Below are 25,291 nucleotides of genomic sequence, written 5' to 3' on the forward strand. Positions count from 1 at the left end.
TCAAGAATATTTATAGGAATACAAAAATATCCAGCACCCAAAAGCTAAAACTCACAATGTCTAGCAATCTAATCAGAGACTACCAGGCATATTTGTTTTCTGTTGCTGGATTACCAATTACCACAAATTTAGTGGCCTAGAACAACACCCATTTATTATCTCACAGTTCTGTAGGTCAGAGTCTGGGTGAGTTGTCTGCACTCTCTGTTAGAAATCTCACAAGGCTGAAATCCTCATATCTGCCAGGCTGGGCTCTTATCTGGAAGATTTGAAGAATCTGCTTCCAAGATCATTCAGGTTGTTGGCAGCCTCCAGTTTCTAGCAGACATAGGATTGGGGTCCCTATTTCCTTGCTAGCTGATGGCCAAGGGTTGTTTTCAAGTTCTAAAGGCCGCGTGAATTCCTCACTACATGCTGGCCCCCTCTATCTTCAGGCCAGCAATGGCACATACAATCTTTTTCATGATTCAGATTATTCTTCCCCTTCTGCCACTGGCCAGAGAAAATTCTCTGCTTTTAGGGGGTTCATGTGATCATATTACACCAGCCCAGATAACTGTCCTTTATATTAACTCAATGCCAACTGATTAATAACCTTAGTCACACAGGCAAAATCCCCTTTTCCATATAACATAGTATTATCACAGGAATGATGTCTCATCATATTCACAGGACAGGGGTTCCAAGGGTCATTCTTGAAATTCTGACTATTATACCAGGAAAACAGATAAACAGAAAAGTAAGAAACATAGTAAGAAAAAAAGAAACCAAATGAAAATCAATCGAAAACTGACATTCACACATTCACACAGTGATCATAATTATAGTCCATCTGTTCAAAAACTTGAATAGAGACATGCAAGAAATCAAAAAGACCCCAAACAAAATCCCAGACATAAAACTACCATGTTAGAGACTTTAGGAAAAATATACTGGGATGAGATTAGTGGCAGATTATACATTGCAAAAGAAAAGCTAGAGAACTTGAAGCTAAAGCAGTAGAAATGGTAAAAAAAAAATAAGAGAAAGGAAAGACTTGAGGGGTAAAAAACACAACAACAACAACACAAAAAACCAGTGCATATATAAACTAAGTTTAACTTCAAGTGGCCCAATATGTGTACAACTAAGTCCCTAATGAAGAGCAGAGACAATTGGGACAGAAATATATTTGAAAAAATAATGGCTGAAAAATTTCCAAATTTGATGAAAACTATAAACCCAGTAAGTATCCAAGAATTTCAAAAACACCAAGCTAAAGAGCAATAAGTAAATCACATGAAAGCACACGATAATAAAATTTCTCAAAACAAGTAATACAGAGAAAATATTAAAAACAGCCAGAGGAAAAAAGATACGTTACATACAAAGATTAGGATCACAGTGGATTTCTCATAAGAAACAATGAAAAGCAAGACGCATAAGCAACAATTTTAATGTACTGAGAAAATGAACAAGCAAATAAACTGTGAACTTAGAATTCTAGACCCACTGAAAATATCTTTCAAAAATGAAGACTTTTCAGATTTAAAGATGGGTAAAGAATCCATTTTCAGCAGACTACCATGATCCAGCCATATCATTCCTAAGTATTTACCCAAATGAAATCTACATTTACACAAAAACTGCATAAGGATGTTATTAGTATCTATATTTGGAAAAAATACAAAGTGGAAACAACTCAAATATCAGTTGCAGGTGAATGGATAAACAAATTATGGACTATCCATACAACTGAATGCTATTAGTAACAGAAAGGAACTACTGATAGACACAACATAGATGAATATTAAAATAGTTATTCAGAGTGAAAAAGGTCAGAAATCCTTCTCTTCCCAAAGAAAACAGTATATACTGAATGATTCCACCTATAGAAAATTCTACAAAATGTAAACTAATAGCAAGTGACAGAAATAGGTCAGTGATTGCCTGGAGTCAGATGTGGGTAAGGAGAGCATGAGAAGAGCAGGAAAGAGGGATTACACAGAGGCACACAAGGACACTTTTGGGATGATGGATATATTAATTATCTTGATTGTTGTGATGGTTTCACAACAAAATTTATGACAAAAATCTTCAAGTTATACACTTCAAATAAAACTGGATGTTGATGATGGTGGCACAACTATATACATTTCCTAAAAATCCTAAAACTAGGGGCGCCTGGGTCATTCAGTTGTCTCTGCCCCTCCCCCACTCGTACTCTGTTTCTATGCCCCTCTCAAAAATAAACATTAAAACATTCTTTTAAAGTTCTAAAACTATATTCTTAACAAAAAAAAATTTTTTTTTAACGTTTATTTATTTTTGAGAGACAGAGAGCATGAATGGGGGAGGAGCAGAGAGAGAAGGAGACACAGAATCAGAAGCAGGCTCCAGGCTCTGAGCTGTCAGGACAGAGCCTGACGAGGGGCTTGAACCCACGAACTATGAGATCATGACCTGGGCTGAAGTCGGATGCTTAACCGACTGAGCCACCCAGGTGCCCTAAAACTGTATTCTTCAAGTGTGTGAATTCTATGGTATATAAATTATGTCTCAATAAAGTTACTAAAGTTGGAGGGGAAGCTTCAATTTTTATGTTTGGTTAGGCTATGGAAATATTCTGTAACTATAAAGTGCTAAAACAGATTAAATAGATATTAATTTAGGGGCGCCTGGGTGGCGCAGTCGGTTAAGCGTCCGACTTCAGCCAGGTCACGATCTCGCAGTCAGTGAGTTCGAGCCCCGCGTCGGGCTCTGGGCTGATGGCTCGGAGCCTGGAGCCTGTTTCCGATTCTGTGTCTCCCTCTCTCTGCCCCTCCCCCGTTCATGCTCTGTCTGTCTCTCTCTGTCCCAAAAATAAATAAAAAACGTTGAAAAAAAAAATTAAAAAAAAAAATAGATATTATTTTAATTTTAATTCAAAAGAAACAACTTGTTGTGTTTGTGTGTTTTATTTCCTTTTTTGTTGTTAAACTGGCAAACTTAGCTCATTTCCATTGTAAATGTTTAGCTGTAAAAGTCATCCTGGGGAAACTGAAAACATCTGGTCACTACTTCAAACCCTGGTAGCTTATTAAATATTTTAGTAATTTCAATATATTAGGAGATGACAATGCTCAGCACCTGCTTTCATTTAGGAAAAAGAAACCTGGAGGGATTTAAGAACTTTAGTAAGCATCTAGAAGTTTCTTTCCTTTATGAGGTGACACAGTTGCAATTGTGTGTAACCATATTAGAAATACTTTAAAATATTTTACTTTTATAACCCACAATATGAAATTTTTAAAACAAGCAATCCAAGAAGTAAATGTCTGTATTCATAAGCAGTAGCTATGAATTCCATTAGAACAAGTAAATGTGGTTTTTTTTTAATGTTCTGAAAAAACTATTTTATATCCATTTTACTAATTCAGTATTTCATCTTGGTACAACTGAGTAATGAAGGTATCTTCTTTCATAAAAACAAGTAAAAGTCTCAAAATGTGGACCAAAAATTCAATTATACCTTAGTTCAAAGTAGCACCAAATTTGCAAATTTCAGTTTTTATTCATACAACCACAAAAGAAATCAGAATATAAAGGAGACAAACGACAAATAGCATGTAGTGAAAAACTCAGGAGGGTAAATGTTCCTACTACTTATCCAATATAATTCTTCATTGTGTCTAATCCTTTATTAAGACCAATAGTATTTCTCTTTCTAGTTGCTCTGTCTTTAGCTTAAGGTTCAACATGAATTCGTTAAAAGGTTCAGTAGGAATTTAAAATAATATTTTTAAAAACCAAAATGTCTTGGGGTGTCTGGGTGGCTCAGTCAGTTAAGTGTCTGACTTCGGCTCAGGTCATGATCTCGCGGTTCGTGAGTTCGAGTCCCGTGTCAGGCTCTGTGCTGACATCTCTGAGCCTGGGGAGCCTGCTTCGGATTCTGTGTCTCCCTCTCTCTCTGCCCCTCGCCTGCTTGCACTCTGTCTCTCTCTCTCAAAAATAAACATAAAAAAAAATTAAAAAAAAACCCAAAATGTCTTAAGAACTATAAGATACTTCCCTTTATGCTGACAATTTACATCACTTTGAATAAAGTTCAGTAAGGCAATGAAGAACAGGAAAAGAGAATGGAAGAGGTTAGAGTTGGGGAGAGAAGTCAACAAGAATAGAAAGGGAAAAATAATTCCAGCTGTATCAGATGTTTTCTAAAACATGGCTTTATTACTTTTCTAGAAATATTGTTGATTTCCAAATATTTGACAACCATATTTTAATCAATGAATCATTCAAAAATTCTAAAATATTATTAATGCATTCAGCGCTGAGTCATACAATGGCAAAACTTAAGTGCAGTGCCTTCCTTATTGTCAAATAATCTTTACCAAGTTTCTCCTGAAACTATAAATATCCTGTGCTAGGGGCTAGAATTACATGTAGGCAGACAACAAAGTCTTTGTTCTTCACAGGTCTATATTCCAGTTTTGATTTTAAAAAATACAGTAAGAAGATGGATAACAAGGCAGATATTAAACAGGGACTGTGCACAAACCAGTTTAACTGTGATAGAAAATTCATAATAGGAGTTACAGAAGATGTGACTAGAATGATAAACACTTTAATAAATATTTAAAACATTTAAAATAAAATGGAGCATTCTGACCAAAGATTCCCAAGCTTTCTTGTTTCATGGTACCCTAGTGTACCAATTTTTTCACTATGCTCCTAGTCTGAAAGATACCTAACAGTTCTGTTTCATAGAATATTGTAATCAATTAATAACTATAAAAACAATACACATAACTTGAAAGAAAAGGTAATCTTATTTCACTCGTAAATAACCATAGTTATTTCCTAATGGGATGTTTACACTGAGCACTGTACAACTTCTCAAACTCTGGAATTACACTGGAAACCACCACCTTCTTTTCTACTCCATGTTGATTTTCACATGGTATTTATATCACAGCAATGCAGGAAAACCCTGTTTCATCAACATTTATGACTTCACTCGAAGCACCATCTCCTGCTAAAACTATAACTACTTTGAGCTAGTAGTTTAAATGGTGACTGTAGGACGTGAAGTAACACTTTACTTTGAGGGCTTCCCTCAAAAAAGTTAAAATATCCTGTTGTACTCTGTTTATTCATTCTGGCATCCCAGGATACCTCAGATTTAGAAACTCAATTTGGTAACTGCAGGTTTAGACTGATCCTATTAGTGGCAACAGCACAGTTTAACTATAAATTTGTCCTTCAAGTTTTAATATAGAAGTCTGACATAAAACTGATTAATGATACCCAAAGCTACCAGAATGTGATAGCATGCTATGCAATTCTGAAGAACACTTTCACATCTTCAAAATACTCAATGACATTATTAAAGTAAAGCCCTTGTTGACATTCACATTCATATGGTAATTTAAGAATTTCCAGGGGTGAGAAGTCAATGTAACAAAAATGTCATAATCACATGGACCATAAAAACCTTTGTAGCTGATAGAGAAAACGGTGGGGCAACAAGGTCCTAAAGCAATTTCTCCACAGAAACACAGGAAACAAACAAAACAACCAAAAATTAGCAAAAACTGTTAGAATCAAGTGTATGAGAAATGTGGAAGATAGTCAAAGGTTTACTGCAACCAAGCAAATGCTTACTTAACAAAAACACAGTAAGTACTCAATAGGAGACTCTGTAGCACTTTAACTTACCCTTGCCTCATCTTCCTTCTACCCACAAGGTTTGTTGATAATTTTCAAGACAGCAGTTGGAAAAGAAGACCTCATTCTCAAGGAAGTGTGATTGCCTGCTTTGAATGAACTGAGGGCTCTCTGATGAACTAACATAAAAGCGTGCCTTAAAAAAAATTGTTTTTTGCCTTACTAGGAAATCTCTCAGGGCAGAGAAATAGCTAAGTGGAAGGCATTTAAAGGCAAATAAACCAGTCATTGCAACCTGAGGCAAAAGATATCAATTGGGACAAACAAGATATCCCAAAGACTCTTGGAGGAGAACATAAGGAGTGGGATGTTTTGGGGAATAAGGGCTTTGCAGTATTTCCACTGAGAAACTAGAAGGCTAGAGAGAAAAGGAGGCATTGTCAGAAAAGGCCTGAGAAAGTCTTAAGTTCTCACATCTGGCTGATCTTCAAGTTTTGTGCCAGCAAAGGCAGAGTTGTAAGATGCCTGGGTGACTGTTGGGGGTATGCCCCCAACACACAAACACAAGCCCAGCTACAAAGACAGGCAATTTTTTTTCTTTCTGCCTGCATGCATGAAAAGAAATGTCTGTTAAATTACTAGCTGACCACTAGTCTTAATAAAGACTTCAGTGACCATACATGACAACAACTACAGTGTTTACAAAATCATTTATAAAAGCCCCTAAAAAACTATATCCCGCACAAACAACAAGAAATTCTAGAGAAAGGGAGTGTCTTCCAGAGTTACACATTATAATATTCACAATATCCAGTTTTCAATCAAAAATTAAGATGCAACCTGGAAAATAAGGAGTATGGCTGGGGTGCCTGGGTAGCTCAGTCGGTTAAGCGTCCGACTTTGGCTCAGGTCATGATCTCGCGGTCCGTGAGTTCGAGCCCCACGTCGGGCTCTGTGCTGACAGCTCAGAGCCTGGAGCCTGTTTTGGATTCTGTGTCTCCCCTTCACTCTCTCTACCCTCCCTGCTTGCATTCTGTCTCTGTCTCTCTCAAAAATAAATTAAAAAAAAAAAAAAAGAGTATGGCTAATTGACAAGAAAGGCAGAAATTAATGGAAACTGATGAAACCAAGACACTGGATCTATTAGACAAGGACTTCATATCAACTGTCTTACATATTGTCAAGGACCTACAAAACAAAACAAGAACAAAACCAAAACCAAAACTAAACGAAAGAAAGGAGAATGGTGTTTTAACAAATAGAGAATATTAATGAAGACATAGAATTTATCAATAAGAACCAAATGAAAGCACAATACTAAAATTTTTAAAATTTACTAGAAAATTGCAATAGATTTGAGCAGGCAGAAGAACTGGCAAACTTAAAGACAGGTAAATTAAAAGCACCCAGTCATAGGAGCAGAGAGGAAAAAAAAAAAAGAAAAGTGAATATAATTCCATGTTATTTGAAGCTAATGGTAATAAAGAACATTGCATGAAGAGATATACTGATAAAAAAAAATACAGCTTTTTATAATAGGAAAATAGAAACAAGAAGATGAAATCACATTTTTAAAGAGCTGGAAAAAAGTGAAAGGGCAGAAAAAGATATTCAGTGCAAATAGTAATAAGGAAAAGACAGTTGAGGGAGCTACACTAATATCAGACAAAACAGACCTTCAATTCAAGATTCTTACAGGAGAAAAAACAGGACATTATATTTTGATAGAAGAGTCAATCCATCAAGAAGATATAAAAATTATAAACATAAGTGCACTTCACAGCAGAGCCCAAAAATACATGAAGCAAACATTTACATAATTAAAAGGAGAAATAGGCACAAAAAATAACTGAGACATCACTAACTGACTTTCAGTAATGGACCTACTAGAATGGCAATAATAAAAAAAAAACAAAAACAAAAGAAAAGGAAAATATCAAGTGTTGGGTAAGGATGTGTGCTCTTAAGAACATAAAATGATGCTGCAGCCACTGTGGCAAATAGGTGACCATGCCTCAAAAATATAAACATAAAATTACCACATGACCTGGTACCTACATTCCTAGGTATACACCCAAAATAAATGAAAACAGATGTTCAGACAAAAACCTGAACAAAAATGTTCATAAGAACACTATTCACAATAGTCATAAGGTGGAAACAACCCAAATGTCCATCAATTAATAAATGGATAAACAAAACTTAGTATATACCCACATATAATTGAGAACTATTTACCATAAAAAGAAATGAAGTACTGATATATTCTACAAGGACAAACCTTGAGAACAGTACACTAAGTGAAAGAAGTCAAACACAGAGGCCAAAAATTATATACTTCCATTTATAGGAAATATCTAGAATAGACAAATCTACAGAGACAGAAAACCAACAGTGGCTGCCAGAAGCTGTGGGAATGGGGAGTAACTACTTAATGGGTACGGGGTTTCCTTTTGGGATGATGAAAATGTTCTGGAACTACATGATGGTGATAGTTTTGCAACACCATAAATATAGTAAATACTTCTGAATTGTATATTTTTAAATGGCTAAAATAATATATTTTATGTTATGTGTATCTTATCACAGTATTTTTTTTTTTAATTTTTTTTTTCAACGTTTTTTATTTATTTTTGGGACAGAGAGAGACAGAGCATGAACGGGGGAGGGGCAAAGAGAGAGGGAGACACAGAATCGGAAACAGGCTCCAGGCTCCGAGCCATCAGCCCAGAGCCCGACGCGGGGCTCGAACTCACAAACCACGAGATCGTGACCTGGCTGAAGTCGGACGCTTAACCGACTGCGCCACCCAGGTGCCCCTTATCACAGTATTTTAAACATCTGTGCATACTTCTTAAAAGTACTCATACTTTTTATTCATTTATTAAACCAGGACCCGACGTACACACAAAAAAAGTGCACCCAAAACAATTAGGAGATGTATGCAACCTACCTGTTAGTGCTGCCGGTTTGGACAGTGTACTATATTGGTTCTGTGTAGATATCATACTTTGACGTGGACTTAGTGTTGGTGATGCAACAAGTGAAAGCTCCTCAATGATAATACTGCTTTTGGGGTGATTCTTGGGGAGTTCATTTAATCTTTGCTCTAAGGAATACTTTAAAAGGTCCAACTTCTGACTTGATTCATTAAATCTTGCTTGGGCCTTGAACAGGGAAAAGACAATTGTTGTCATTTAAATAATTACATTCTTTGAAAAACGTATTTATTAAGTTAAAATATTTATTTAAAATTACTTCTGAAAGTGCTTTTCTGTCTGTTACTTTTCCTGAGCCAAGTAATTTCATTACATTCTTTGCACCTTCTGCTACTGCAAATTCTATCCTAAAATGATGCCTTAATTCTTCCATCCGAAGTTCAAGAGGACTTATGACAGGTTTTGCTAGAGAGGGGAGAAAAAAAATGCAATTGAACCATTTATTTGGTATTTTCATATACAGTGATTAAAACTCATGAAAAAGAAATGAATTCTTACAATGTAAGAGAAAAATTAGTTAAGTAAATAAACACTGAAGTAATAATAGATACAATGTTGAAATAAAGAGCCTTCCATTTTAGCCATCAAAACTCAAAGACATAAGGCCTCCTCCTCCTTAATTCTGAACCACTGCTTCTTTACTACATGATATTTATTAAGCACTATAAGCCCATAATAACAAGCATGACAATTTATCTCTATTCCATCACCATTATCAAAAGCCAATTCATTGGTCTGGACTGCCTGAAGAATCTGCATTCGTATCACTTCTATTTTTGTCTTGCTGTCCTGGAGCAGCTGCTGAGCTGTGCCATGGAGTTTCCGATCCTATTAAAATAAGTTTGAAAAGGTAAGCATATGAAAAGACAAACAGAACATTTTCACAGCTTCTAAATAAGATAAAACGATTATCAGCAAGTGAAAGACAGAGTTCAAAGCACACTGTAAGTGCTATAATAGATACACTTGTAGATACATTTATTTTAAAAAGCCATCAAACGAAACAGCTATAAATGAGAAAAACAACTTCATTTAGTTAAGACAATTTGTGAGAAAGCAAGTAAATCTTATTACTGTTTTAAAGAATTCCAAATTCACATTTGTAATTTTCTCTGCTTTACACAAAATATAAAGGATTTTTTCACACTATGTTCAATAATTCTCAAAAGCACTGTATGTGACAGACGCCTCAGTGACTAAACCTAAATATTTTAGAAAATCTCTTCCTCTCTCATAACATTACAGTTAAATTCTTATGAACCTTCATATATGTAGGGAAATTTTTAAACTAACTAATCATAGATGGTATTTGTGTTCCCTTAAATCTGATAAAGGAAACAGGAAATAGCATTTGTCAACACTGGTGAGATAATAAGAAAGGTCCCTTGACACTCTTGAATGTCAAAAAAACCCAAGACATTCTCAATAAAGCAAAGGAGGAAATTATAGTGAATAAACTTCTGTTATCTCTTAAAACTTCAAGAAAGGTCCAGAATTAAGTGAAATAATGTTACTGTCATACCAGTTTAATTCTAACAACAATGACTGTTACTGACAGAGAGTAACAAAAAACTTACCATTTTAGGAATTGTGGTCTGCTAAATAATGATCCACCCAAAGATGTCCATGTCCTAATCCCAGAATCTTACGAATGTTACATAGCAAAGGGAAACTAAAATAGCAGATGGAATTAAGGTTGTTAATCACTCAACCTTAAAATGTAGAGATTATTTCCAGTTGGGCCCAAAGTAATTATAAGTCTCCTTAAATGTGGAAGAGAAAGGCAGAAGAGGAGGGCAGAGTAATATGAGAAGAAATGGACCCACTGTTTTTGGCTTCAAAGACAGAGAAGAAGGCCATAAGCCAAGGAATGTGGGCAGCCTCTAGATGCTAGAAAGAACAAAGAAACAAATTCTCTTCTCCATCCTTCAGAAGGGAATGCAGCTCTGCCAATGCCTTGATTTTAGCTCAGTGACATCCGTTTGAGACTTTTCAATTACAAAATTGTAAAATAATAAATTTGTATTAAGCTACTAAATTTATGATAATTTGTTGCAGCAACCATAGAAAACTAATACAGCATTTTTCCCCAAAAGTTTCATATGCAACAAGTAACAGAAATTAAAACCATCTGCTGCTTAGATTGTTATATTAATTGTCAAAGTCTAGTAGGCTTCAATCCACAAAAAAATGATAAAACTATGCATCAAGTTAGAAAGTACTTATTCAAAAGAAAAGCCAATTGTTGCTTACTATTTAAGCATCTCTAGTTTTATCACTATGGCAGTCAGTTCTCTATATTCTCTAGAAGAGTTCAAGACTAGAAGCTAAGAGACAAGTATCAGATGTGCAGCATCATTTCAATAGAAACACACACACAGAGTCTATTATGACACTGAATAAAAGAGGAGGAAGGAGATGTGGGGTGGGAAAGATAGTATTGCTATTATATAAGGGAAAAAAAATAAAGTGAACATATTTTATGTTAAACACCAAACAAGGTTAATATACAGTGGGAGAAAAAGAATTTGCAAATTTATGAATTCTTCTTCCATTTCTTTCCTGCTCCTAAGGCCAGTCAATTTAAGAAAGATCTCTAGTCAGATTTCATTCTTTATTAAATATTTAGATTTCACACCAAGGAGTTGAGCCAAATAATCTACTAAGTCTCTTAAATATCATTTTACACCATGAAGTGTACACACACACACACACACACACACACTGAATTTGTTAATTATGCTTTACCATTAAAAATACTTGCTTGAGTTTGCTGCTTGGCTATGACTAATTATATGCTTTTATGAATATACCTATTCACCCTTCAAATTTAAAATGAAAATACTTTTATTTTAATTCCTCCTCCTTTCCACTATTAAGTACATCAGAAAAACTGAAGATTTGAAACAGCTTTTCTATTCCTTTGAGAACTTATTGGAGTAAGAAAAAAACTTAGTATTCCAAAGCTCCTAATTTAGTGGGGTAAATATGTTTTACAATCAGATAGACTGGTTCCCAAATCTTACTGTACTTTTAAACCTGGGCTTGTTAACCTATCTTCTGCAAGATTTAGGTTTCTTGCATAAATTACACAAATTGGGATACCATTCTTTAAAATATGAAGCTTTTGTAAGCACTAGATAAAACTAAAATCATATTGCCTACCACATGATTGGCATTAAAAATGTCCCCTTTTAGAGCAATAAAAATGATTATCTTATTTCAATGAAATCCTAATATAAATGAATAACTATTAACAAAGTATTTAATGCTATGCTTTTCAATTGAGCTACTCCTTTTATTATTTAATCAGTATATGAGAAGACAGAAGTCATTTACTTTTGGAAATACTTTAACTATTTCAATTCAACATGTAAAGAAGAGCATTTTTAGTTCATTTTAAAAGTAATTGAATTTTCCCAGACTTTTGGAAGATCTGCACAGATGTCAAAGTATGATGAAGGCTTTTAAAACTGACACTGGATATTACCTGTCACAGGCGATTTATAGTTACTACACGTCAGTCTTATGCTTTCCAGCATTCAATAAATTTTTAATGTCAGTTTTATGCTTCTAGGCATTCAATGGATTTTTACTGAGCACCTAATATATATTCAAGGCAAGAGACAAGGTAGGTCCAAAGTATAAGAATTGGTTTAGGCATTAGAGAAATACTGGCTTTTATGTTAATTAAGGCTTTGGAAAAATTTTTATGTTTGTTAGGTTGAATCATATGAAAATGCCAATTTATCTGACTAATTCTGAACTAAAAAGAACAATTTTATATGGTTTATATTAGTAATTAGCACTCTATAATGTCTGATAGTTATATTTTAAATGTATAATATATTTTAATCATAAGTTAAAAAATTTGTAATATTTTCAAATTATATAATTTATTTTATAAAACAAATATTGTTTTGCATGTCATAGTGGGACATTATAACAAATACACTCCATCACACAGATTTCAGAAATAAGTAAACCAATAATTATCCTTCTTTTTCCATCACATATTGATGGCTTATTTTGCATGTACTAAATGTTACATCCAGTGAAAATACAAAGATTAATCAGGATGGTACCCTATAAAACCTATAGTTTAATTGAACAGATACAGATAATTATTGTATGTATCAGAATGTTTAAAGTAGTCAAAGTAAATTCAAAGGAAGATGGGATCAATTTTCACTGAGGGAATCCAGAAAGGTTTTATGGGCTGTTAATACCGATGAGTCTGGACTATATCAAGACTGGACACTTAGGGGAGTGAGGCCTGGATATATGGTCAGGTATTTTTAAATGAGAAAAAGGTCTGAAAAGACCTGGATACATTTTAAAAGGTTAAAAAGAACCCCATATTTTAATAAATAGTTCATTTGCCGTCTGAAAACATCAGTGGAAAACATCTCTTCAACATGTCTTATCAAAGCCCTCATATTATTCTGAAAACCAATGGAGTTACTTAGAGTCATGACATTTACATTTTAATGTTGATAAAGATTATAAAGATGTAAACTATGGTAGTAGTAAAGCAGTGAAAGAGATAGGAGAGATGGAGGCTGCCATATATACATATATATGCGTGTATATATATATATACGCATATATATATATATATTTTTTTTTAGAGACAGAGACAGAGAGAGGCAGAAGGAAGAGAGAGAATCTTAGGCTCCACACACAGTGCAGAGTCTGATGTTTGGCTTGATCTCACAACTGTGAGATCATGACCTGAGCCGAAATCAAGTCTGACCTTAACCAACTGAGCCACCCAGGTGCCCCAAAAGGACTGCTATTTTACATAGGATAGTAGTAAAGAGCTCACTGAAGTGTTAGCATCTACCAGAAACTGTAATGGAGTGAGAGATGAAAGCATTTGGGAGAAGAGAAATCTAGGTAGAGACACAGTAAATGCAAGGCCTCTGAGGTAAGAGTGTGCTTGGTACATTCAAGAGATAGCAAAGAAGCCAATATAGCTTGTAATGAGAGAGAATGAAAGTGTTTTAGAGAAGATCAGAAGGTATCTAGGGTAAATCATGTATGAACTCGCAGAGCCACAATAAGGACTCTGGATTTTGTTCTAAGTATGCTAGAAAGCCAATGGAAGGTTTTGAACCAAGAGTGTGAAAATACATGACTTGGCTTTTAAAGGACAACTCTGGCTACAATGTGTACTAGGATGGCAATTTTGTCATACAGAATTCAATAACCAGAGTCTTCAAGATGATTTTTACCACCAAAATAAATTCATTATCCCTGTCCCTAAATTTGCTCCCCATTGTCAATTACCTATACTTATGAAGGGCACCACCATCCACCAATGTGCCCACATAACCAATCTAAAAATCATCTTTGACTCTGCTTTCTTCCTTATAGCCAGACACCACATATTTATTCTACCCAAACAGCTTCATTCTGTCTTCTTTGCTTTTACTGCTGTTACAAGAGGAATGAAGCATGTTTAACCTGGACCCCTACAGAAGCCTACTTAAACTTGCTGTCTATATACTGGACCCTTCTCTAATTAATTCTTCAAGTCTGAGAAAGATGAATGTGAACTTTCTTAACTTTAAATCTGATCATGTATTTACTGTCTAGAAGTCTTTCAGCAGCTCCATATATCTTATAAGATAGAATCTCAACTGCTTAATTTTGTCCAAAGTACTTTATAATCTAGTTTGTCTTTCAATTATGCTATACCTCTCACTACACCTCACTCACTTAAAGCTCTACCAGTGAAAGGAAAAAAAGTCTTGTTGGAATCACTTGAAAGACTTTTCCCCAGAATAAATGTGCTTTTCTGGAGATTGAGATTTGTTTTTCCAAGAGGGCATGGCCTTCCACTGAAAATGACTGCTAGAGCTAATATTCTACCTACCTCAGATATGTTGGGAAAGAAATAGGTTAAGAGTTTCTGCTACAGCCATACAAAAGCACTTCTATTTCTTAGAATAAGCCATGCTATTCAACAGTTCCTTACTCTATCTGCTGGGTTTACCCATCATCTTCCCTAGAAAATACTTCCCTTTTAAACTCCAAATCATCCTTAAAATCTCATGCTAAGACTTTAATAATTTCTTCTGGTAGTTAAGTGATCCTTACCCACTGTTTCTAAAGTAACTTGGACAAATCACTATTATATAATTATTTACAGGTGATATCTCCTTTTTGGACAGTAGGGCTTTTGAAAGTGGAAATATTACCTGTTAAGTACCTATTATAAGGCATAATTTTATTACATTCATACTCCAGAGCCCAGCTGTTAAGACCTTAATAAATTAAATATTCCACATAACTTCAATTTACAATTTTCCCTAATCTCGTAGAGATATACTTTGACCTTCTGAGAGGTTTAAAGATGAGAAAGGAAAACAGCTAAGACCAAATCTAGACAGAAATAACTGGCAGGTCTACATCAGAGACTACAGAAGCTGTTATATGCTCTGGACCTCCACCTGACCCCTTCCCTAATTAACAAATCTCCTAATTAAAAATAAAAGGCTATTGGAAAATAATCTTTTGTTTTAGCAGGATGCTCATAGTTCTGTTCATTTTGGACCTGTATTTATCATAAGTTATCTATTTGTTTTACTTTTAATACGTCCATAAACCTGTTCAATTTGGGGGTGGAATGGGCAATTACAGACCACTTCAAGAATAGTGAAACCTATGGCCTTCTCATTCAGCCATTCATTCAAACACACTCCATTTTCCTTTAACTTCAAAGGGTTCATAAACATCTCAATCTAATCCATCAACTGTATATTTAAAAATCTTATTCTACAGGGTGGTAGCTGGATAAATTTAAATATATCCATGCACTCACAACTCCAAAAACACTACTGCCTTAAAACAAAAAAGTCCAAATTGATAAAAATGAAAAATGCTCAAAACTAAAGGTCAATACTAAAAATAAAAACACAGAAAAAACAACATGCTATTATGTATTATATATCAAATAGAAAAAACTGTATTTCTCTAAAGATAAAAATTTATTTGAAATATGGCATATAATCTAATTTTAATTACTAGGCTTAAAAAATCTTACTTATTAACATATGCACATTTCTTTCTTTTCAGCATCTTCCCAGATTTCTTTGGGTGGGTAGGTAGGGTGCTTAACTCCAAGTAAAAAATTCCACCCCTGCTCCTCCCCAATTTTAAATTCTTAAACGAAAACACACACACAAAAACCTCCCCAAACACAAATAACTTTAATTCTGAAATTACTTAAGAAATACCTATAAATATTAAAGAAACATTAATTTTCAGAGGCAAGATCTTTAAAATAATTTAGTTAAGAATACCAATGTAGATTTTATAATAAGTCTACCTTTCTAAGACTTTTTGGAAATTATAAAATTATAGAACCTTAGATTGGAAAGAACCTTTACAATAATCTGGTTCAGTGGTTCCCAACATTTTCTCTTCTACATTATACCTCAGAACAAGGACACATTCTCATTAGTAACAACTGTTCCCCATAAAAATGATTCTCAGTGAGGAGTCACATGCCCATACCAGATTCCCCAAGAACTCACAGGTCTAGTCCAATCAGTACTGCTAGAATGTCCTGTCTTTTCATTTGTCCTTTCCTAAAAACCCATGATAGAGTGATAGAAAACTCATTAGAGCCTAAATTTTTAAAAGTAAACTTTTTGTCTTAGAACAATTTCAGATTCACAGAAAAGTTGCAAATATGGATGGTCCTTTACTCACATAACTAAATTTTTTCTTGATTGATTTTGGTAGGAGTAAGCAATTTTAAAAACATTATTTTAAAAACTATTTGTTTCCAACTTATTTTATTGTCAATACTTTCAAATTTGGAGGCTAAATTGGTCTTAGAAATCAAAAAACAGTGTTTAAACAGCAAAAGCACAGTAAGCACAAAAATGCAAAAACTGTGGCACTACACAGACCGTGAAAAGGATACTTGTTTACAGTGTAAGAGCTTACAGAAGAAGGCAGAGCACCTTGTTTGACCTCAGCTGTGAGCATGCACATCAGAAGATCACATTTTTCATCCCTCTGTGCATGTTCACGAATGACTGTGAAGGTGCCGCAAGTACTGATGCTGGGGTCACAAATAAATTTTATCAGGTGGGTGAATTCACACATATGGAATCTACAAATCATGAGGACTGACTTGTATAGGTTTACATTTATAATTTATAGTACTTACCTTTGAAGAGCCATTTGAATACATCTGTATCATGTTCTCTGCACCTTGTTTTACTTTAAGTTCTATATCCAATTGTTTTTGTAAAGCCATCAATCTATTATTGCTAGTGGAACAACGAGGGTCACTGCTAGGGGTATCTGGAGTCCTTGGGCAATCTGTAAATTAAATAGTTATATCAAAATTACTAGGACAAATTGCTGTTTAAAAATGAATGTTAATATTCTCAAAGAATAAAGAATTACAGGGTTTGAGATGAGCTTAATGTCACCTAAATGGAATCTCTTTATACTTACAGATAATGTAAGACTACAAGCCAAGAAAATGTTCAAGTAGAGTTGCAGGGTCATCTGCCAGGGATATACTGAGTTTGAAACTGAATTAGAGCATCGCCCCAAGTTTTCTCAACACTATTATGTTTAAATTAAATTAATTTGACTAATCTATTCAAAATATCCAACAATTAAACTAAATCTCTACTCATTACCTGACTAGAGAGCAAAGCACATTTAAACATTATACAAATTCCTCTAAAGTAATTCTTTTTAAGTAGAACTAAGGATACTTCAAATACAATGCCAGCATTCTTTATAGTAATAATCTAAGCACATATATAAAGGACTTCACATTTTGTTTTCTATTAGGAGGATGTTCAGTCACAATGGAAAATGTTTCAAAGATACTGACTGATACCACACTGCTGGTATGGGGATATCCAAAAATTCAAGTCCATGGCTTCTCATAAAGCATACGTGGTGCTTCTATTTTAAAACAAAAACAAAAACTTCAGCTAGAACCCTCTCATTATTTTGAATAATCCATTATCATTGAAATACTAATAATACATCATGAATACTAAAATTCATCATGTTGAAGTTCATTATTTTGTGTTTTATCTGCCCTAGGTCTCTTGTCATAAAAAAAATAAGCTAGAAGACGAGAGTACTAGACCTGATTTAGTTATAAGTATTGGCAATCACTGGAAAACTGTCTAAACTGCAAGTTACTTAACCTTTGTGCTTCAGGGTTCCCTTCTCTCCTCTGCAATAAAAGATGGTGTGACCAACTGATTTTAATGAGTATGTTTTATATTTGGCTTTACATTCCTTCAAAAAATTCATTAGTTTAAAAACATTTCAACATAATTTGTTAACTGACTTGCAAAAATACAGGTGCTATGCTAAATAATGACATAAAATACCATTTTATCATTTATATACTATGTTACAAAGTGTACGTCCTGATGTAAGTGCTCTATAAACTCATCCATCCTCATAAATAGCCCTGTAATGAGCACTGCACCCATATTTCAGAAACAAACAAACAAACAACAAAAAAAACTAGGGTACAGAGTAGTTAAGAAACTGGCCCAAGGTCATATATCTAGTAAGTTACTTCCATACCAAAGTCTACCTTAATTCCTGCGCTAAGCTGCTTTTTTGCCATTTAAAAACATTGTAAACAACTATGCTAGGTTCTGCGTGTGTGCATACTTACATATATGACAGTATAATTACACACACACAAATACATAAATGTATGCATATTAATCTTAAATTTAAAATAACTTGAGACAGATATTATCCACATTTTACACATCAGGAAATAGGCAAAGTTGCACAATTATTGAACTGAGATTCAAATTCAAGAAAGGTTTCTACTGTAACTGAATTTCTTGCATTATAAATGAGCTGCTCCAAAAGGTGATTTTGTAGAGGACATATTCTTATAAAAAACTGATATTAAGTATAGACAACTTTTCAGATTAGGCTCACAAAAGAACTACTTAACATATTGCTATGGACAGAATATTTATGTGTCCCCAAAAACGCATGTGTTGAAGCCCTAGTGTGATGGTATTGGGGGTGAGCCCTCTGGGAGGTAATTAGATCATTAGGATGCTCTTTCTCTGTCATGTAAGGATGCAGAGAAAAGATGTTGCCTACAAACCAGGCAGAGGGCCATTACTAGAACTTTGCCCCTGCTGGCACTTTGATCTCAGTGTTCCCAGCCTCGAGAACTGTGAAAAACAAATGTCTGTTATTTAAGTCACCCCATCTATGGTATTTTGTTGAAGCAGCCTAAACTAAGACATACACACACACATATATATATATATAATAGTAGTTAAGAGTACCCAGGTTTGAATCTTAGTTTTGGAACTGAGATTTAGTACAAACCAGGTCATAGAAGATAAGTTACTTAACAGCTCTGTGCCTCACTATCCTTACTGTTAAAAAAGTAAAAATAGCATCAAGCTCACAGGATTATTATGATTGAATAAGTTACATGTACAGAGCTTAGAAAAGGGCATGGTGCATGATATTCAATAAACATTAGCTAGTCATACTCATTGTATGAAGTATAAGCATATCTCCTGTTGAGGCCACAAATGAAATTCACATTAGTAATGACTGAACAGTTAGGTGTATTCAGATCATGAATAATTAGGTTTTCTTTGTTTTTTTAAACTTTTCTTAACATAAATGATAAATGACTCTTGAAAGAAATCATAACCACATAAAATATGGCATACAAAGTTAATTTATAGTAAGCACATTTTAAAAAAGAACTGGGACGCATTCACAGAAGGCTCTCAGTTGAGAAAAGTGTGGAAATGTGTTATCTGTAAAATAGTTGATGGTGTTTAGTTTAGGATGAGAAAGAGAAAGGATTCTTGTTAAATATCTGTCTATGAAAGAAACTGTCCACTTACAGAGAATTAGGGCAAGAGAATTAGAACAAATGGGTAAAGGTAGTGAGGGCAAAAATTTTATCACAGAATATAAAGAAATTCTTTACATTTTGAATTATTTAACAATGAAATAGTTCCATTAAAATGCAATAAAATCCTTGTCTCTGGAGGCATTTATACAGAAGCTAGATTATAATCTGTAAAGGATGCTGTATGAGAAATTATTGCACATTAAAATAGGTTGTACTAAGGCAGTGAATGATCCATTGATTCTAACAGTCTATGAATTTGTAACAGTATTATAATATCTAACACTATTTTTATAGAAAAGTATTGTCAGTTTTAATAAGGATTAGAAGAACATAAGAAATAATATAATGATTAGGAGTCTGGGCTCTGGAGGTCCGAATGCCTGGGTTAAAATCCTGTGGCTACTGCTTACTGGTGTGGTCTGGGTCATACATTTACATCTCTGTGTTGCAGTTTCCTCAGCCACAAATTGGGGGTTATTGTGAAGATAAAGCCTGTGCAGTGCTTAGGCCAATGTTTAGGGCTCAATAAAATTACATGTCAGGGCACAGTTAAGTAGCTGGTATTTCTGCTTATTTAATCTTCGAAGGAATTCACAAAGTTTTGTAATATAACCTCACTTTACAAATAAAAACTAGCATAACTTAATTCAAGTAATTTGCAAAAGTCAAAAAGTGTATGCCAAGGCAGAAATTTAACCTTAGATAGGTCTTGTTTTATAAAGCCCATTTTTTACTCCTTTAGAAGTTAGAGAAACACTTTTCTGTCCTCCTCAGATTTCACCTATTTTTCCTTTTTTCTTAAAAAAAATTTTTTTTAACACTTATTTATTTTTGAGAGACAGAGAGATAGACCATGAGCAGGGGAGGAGCAGAGAGAGAGGGAGACACAGAATCCGAAGCAGGCTCCAGGCTCTGAGCTGTCAGCACAGAGCCTGATGTGGGGCTCGAACTCACAAACTGCGAGTTCATGACCTGAGCCGAAGTTGGACGCTTAACCGAATGAGCCACCCGGGCGCCCCTTTTTAAAAAAAATTTTTTTAAACATTTATTTATTTTTGAGAGACAGAGACAGAACATGAGCAGGGGAGGGGAGGAGAGGAGAGAGAGGGAAACAGAATCCAAAGCAGGCTCCACGCTCTGAGCTGTCAGCACAGAGCCTGGTTTTTCCTTTTGTTTGTTTGTTTGTTTTTAAAGTTTTTATTTATTTTGAGGGAGAGTGAGTGAGCATGAGTGGGGGAGAGTGAAGGGGACAGAGAGAATTCTAAGTAGGCTCCAGACTGTCAGCACAAACCCCGAGATCAAGACCTGCGCTGAAACCAAGAATCCAAGAGCTGGAGGCTCAACCAACTGAACCACCCAGGCGCCCCAATCTATTTTTCCTTTTAATGAACTACTTTTCTTCTCTCCAGTTTCCTTTGTTACAGGTTATGGTAAATTACAGCATTATAAAACATATGGTTGCCGGTATATTTGCTAAACGCTTTTCTTCACATAAAACACATTTCAAAACAGGGGCGCCTGGGTGGTTCAGTTGGTTGAGCGTCCGACTTCGGCTCAGGTCACGATCTTGTGGTTTATAAGTTGTGAGTTCAGGCCCCACGTAAGGCTCTGTGCTGACAGCTCAGAGCCTGGAGCCTGCTTCGGATTCTGTGTCTCCTTCTCTCTCTGCCCTTCCCCCACTTGTGCTCTGTCTCTGCCTATCAAAAATAAATAAATGTAAGAAAAAAAATTAAAAAAAAAACACATTTCAAAACAGCGCTTACTAGAATTCCCCATTAATGTTCTCTTCTTTCAAAAAAGGCAATTTTTAAAAATTTTGTAAGATGAAATTATTTTTCCACTCTAAGAACAGCAAATGTTGAAATTTTTTTTTTTTTTAAATAAAATGTTTATTTTTGAGAGAGGGGGCTGGGGAGGGGCAGAGAGAGACAGATACATAGAATCCGAAGCAGGTTCCAGGCTCTGAGCTGTCAGCACAGAGCCCAATGCGGGGCTCAAACTCACAAGCTGTGAGATCATGATGACCTGAGCCGAAGTCTGATGCTTCACCAACTGAGCCACCCAGGTGCCCTTGAATCTATTCTTAAGTAGATAGCTCAGAGCCTGGAACCTGCTTTGGATTCTGTGTCTCCCTCTCCCTCTGCCCCTCCCCTGCTTGTGCTCTGTTGGGCTCTCTCTCAAAAATAAATAAAAGCATTAAAAAATTAAAAAAAAAACAAACAACTATATGTTATACATATTCACTAAGAAGGCTTTAATATAATGTTTACATAGTAGAATCAGAGAGGTCCCAAATAAAGTCCCACCTTCAGAGCTAGGCATTAAAGGCTGTATGCTGACTAGGTCTAAGTTAACTTTCCATTACTGTTTTTCATGAAACTCTATGTTCACTTAAAAAAAAAAAAAAATCTCTATCATCCCAGAATGCAATGCACTTGGCTTCCTCCATACTACTGTTAACTCAGCTTAGGCATTACTTTTTTCTTTGCTAACCATCCCCCAATCTGATCCCCTTTTTAATATGTTTTCAAAGCATACCTTCTTCCCATATATATATATATATATATATATATATATATGTGTGTGTGTGTGTGTGTATATATATATATATATATATATATATATATATATATATATAATATAGTGTTACAATAATCTACTTTCATGTCTGTTTTCCCTCTAAGACTACAAGCATCTTCAGTGCTGGGACTTATACTTAGCTATTTTAATGGATGAGTTTAACACCAAATTAGATATAGAAAAATAGCAGATTACTCATGAAAAATAAGGAAGTTTAAAAATGAGGTGGGGGGAATACAAAATGAAAGATTAAAAGACACAGAGGGCAAAAAAAAAATCTAAATCTGTGTTTCAGAAGCAAAAAAGAAAAATGATTCAAAGACATTATGTGAACAGATAATGACAAATTTTTCAGAACTTATAAAAATATCAATCCATAAATTCAAGCTATTCAATCAACTTCAGATAGAAATATACAGAGGAAAAGAGTCCACACATGGACACATCCTGGTAAAACTTCAAAAAATCAAAGACAAAGAGAAAATCTTAAGAGCAGCCAAGGAAAGGGTACTTTTAAGGAGATACTGTAGATTAACAACAGACTTTTCAAAAATAGTAATGAAAGCTAGAAGAAGACAGAATGACAGTTTCCTTACAAGATACAATTATCAAGCTTATATTGCAAACTCAGTGAAAATACCTTTTAAGAATAAAGAAAAAATTAAAGACTACCAAGATGGAAAGAATGTCACAACTATAAACTCTTAAAAAGAAAACTCTAAAAGTGATTAGAAATAGGTATATCAAAAGAAAAATAAGGAATGAAGAGCACAGAAAATGGTTTACTGCGAGAAACCTTAAATGACCACTATATATCAATCAATAATAAAGTCATGTAAAGGTTTCAAGAAGCTAGAATAAAAAACTAGGCATTCTAAGGCCTTTGAATTCTATGGAGATGGGAAAGAACAGTGATTAACACTATAGTCTCTGATAAGAATGCATTTTGTACTGTTTAAATTAACTAAAATTTCCAAAATAATTGACTCATGTTTCAAAATACTATAAAAATGGCAAGAAAGAAGAAACACTGAAAGCACAAAATATAAACCCAAATATATCAGTAATTATTTAAATCTAATGGACCAAATGATCTAGGTAAAAGACAAAGACTTTAGACTGATTAAAAGATTTGTCTAGGTAAAAATGAGTAAAATTAAACTCAACTATATGTATTATTTACAAGAGACATATCTAAAACATAGTAATACAGAAAAGTTGAAAGTAAAAGACTAGAAAAAAATATTCAATCAATAATCCCAACCCCCAAACTATATTTACAACAGACAAAAGATACTTTTCAGGCACAAAAATAATTGGAGATAAGAAAGTCATTTCACAATGATAAAAGGTTCAATTCATCATAAAGACCAATCAATCCTAATTAGTGGGTGCCCAATAACATGGACACAAAAGAAAGTAAAACTGACAGAATTCAAAAGAAAACAGCAATTTCACATTCCATTAAATATTAACAGTGTTTTTAGTAATTAATAGAATAAGCAGACACAAATCCAGTTAAGGATGCAGATTTTAACACTACAACTAAATGCTTAACCTATAAACATACTAAGGATAACACGCAACAACTGGAGAATGTGCATTATTTTTTTGGCACACACAGAACATAAAACAGGTATCAACACAAGGCACTACAGTAAAATTAAAAAAAAAAATCAATAAATAAAGGATAACTGGGAAGTCCTCATGTTTAATAAGAAACAACACTTTAAAAAATTATTTATTTACTTTTGAAAGAGACCACATGCAAGCAGGAGAGGGGCAGAGAGAAAAGGGGAAAGACAATCCCAAGGAGGCTCCACGTAGAGCCTGGTGTGGTGCTAGATCTCCCAAACCCGGAAATCATGACCTGAGCTAAAGTCAAGAGTCGGATGCTTAACCGCCTGAGCCACCCAGGCACCCCTCACATTTTTTTTAAGAGAGTGTGTGTGCAGCCAGGTACCCCAAGAAATTCACTTTTAACCAGTTCATGAGACCACAAAGACATAATGAAAATGAGAAAATATTTCAGGGGTGTCTGGATGGTGCAGTTGGTTAAGTATCCAACTCTTGATTTTGGCTCAGTTCATTACCTCATGGTCGTGGGATCAAGTCCCATGTGGGGCTCCACGCTGAGCATGAAGCCTGCTTGAGATTCTCTCTCTCCCTTTCCCTCTGCCTCTGCCCCTCCCCTACTTGTAGGTGCAGTCTCTTTCTCAAGAAAAAAAAAGAAAGAAAAAGAAAAAATATTTCAAACTCATTAAAAACTTTAGGTGATATCGGCATCATGGTGTCACAGATGTTCCTCCTTTTTGTCTTTCTTTTTTAACAATAAATTACATATCCATCTATGTGGAATTTGTGGTATCTAGCATCATAGGCCAAAGGACCTGGGAGCCATCTTATCCACATTAGCATCCAGTAATAGGCAGACAAATCTTGGTAACACAAAGAGAATCAAAGACTTAAACATAAGACCTGATACCATAAAACTCTTAGAAGAAAATGTAGGAAAGAGCCCTCAACAATAGCCATGACAATAGTTTTTTGGATATAACACCAAAAGCACAAGCAACAAAAGCAAAAATTACTTCAATCCACATCAAACTAAAAAGTTTCTGCACAGCAAAAAACAACAAAATGAAAAGCAACATACAGAATGGGAGAAAATGTTTGCAAATTATCTAATAAAGGGTTAATATCCAAAATACATAAAGAACCCACACAATGCAATAGTAAAAAGGAGAAAAATCTGATTAAAAAGTGGGTAGAGGAACTATTTTTTTTTTCCCCCGGAAGAAAGCATTCAATCATCAAGAAGACAAGAGGTAATGAGTGTCCTCAAGGCTATGGAGATACAGGAACCCTTGTACACTGGTGGTGGGAATGTAAATTGGTACAGACATTATGAAAAAGTATGAAGGTTCCATAAAAAATTAAAAATAGAACTACCATATGATTCAGTAATCCCACTCCTGGGTATATATTTAAAGGAAATTATACTCACAATAGCCAAGATATGGGAAAAAAAAAAAACCAAAACCTAAGGATCCATCAATAGTAGTATGGATAAAGAAGACACAGGGTGTGTGTGTTTGTATTTATACACACACACAATGGAATATGCATTATTCAGCTAGTTATGACAACATGGATGGACCTTGAGGACATA

The 25,291-nt window shown here is 34.6% G+C and overlaps 1 protein-coding gene across 2 annotated transcripts in view; it reads right to left on the reverse strand.

The window, feature by feature from the left end:
- Positions 1-25,291, reverse strand: part of PKN2 (protein kinase N2) — a 129,302-nt gene that overhangs the window by 46,370 nt on the left and 57,641 nt on the right. For both annotated transcript variants that reach the window (XM_058716680.1, XM_058716679.1), the window contains exons 3-6: positions 16,816-16,970; positions 9,338-9,455; positions 8,887-9,032; positions 8,582-8,795 (exon numbers count right to left, since the gene is read on the reverse strand). In XM_058716680.1, coding sequence (XP_058572663.1) covers positions 8,582-8,795; positions 8,887-9,032; positions 9,338-9,455; positions 16,816-16,970 — 633 coding nt within the window. The remainder of the gene's footprint in view (positions 1-8,581; positions 8,796-8,886; positions 9,033-9,337; positions 9,456-16,815; positions 16,971-25,291) is intronic.

The sequence above is a fragment of the Neofelis nebulosa genome, chromosome 2 (assembly GCF_028018385.1).
Source record: "Neofelis nebulosa isolate mNeoNeb1 chromosome 2, mNeoNeb1.pri, whole genome shotgun sequence".
Lineage (NCBI taxonomy): Eukaryota > Metazoa > Chordata > Mammalia > Carnivora > Felidae > Neofelis > Neofelis nebulosa.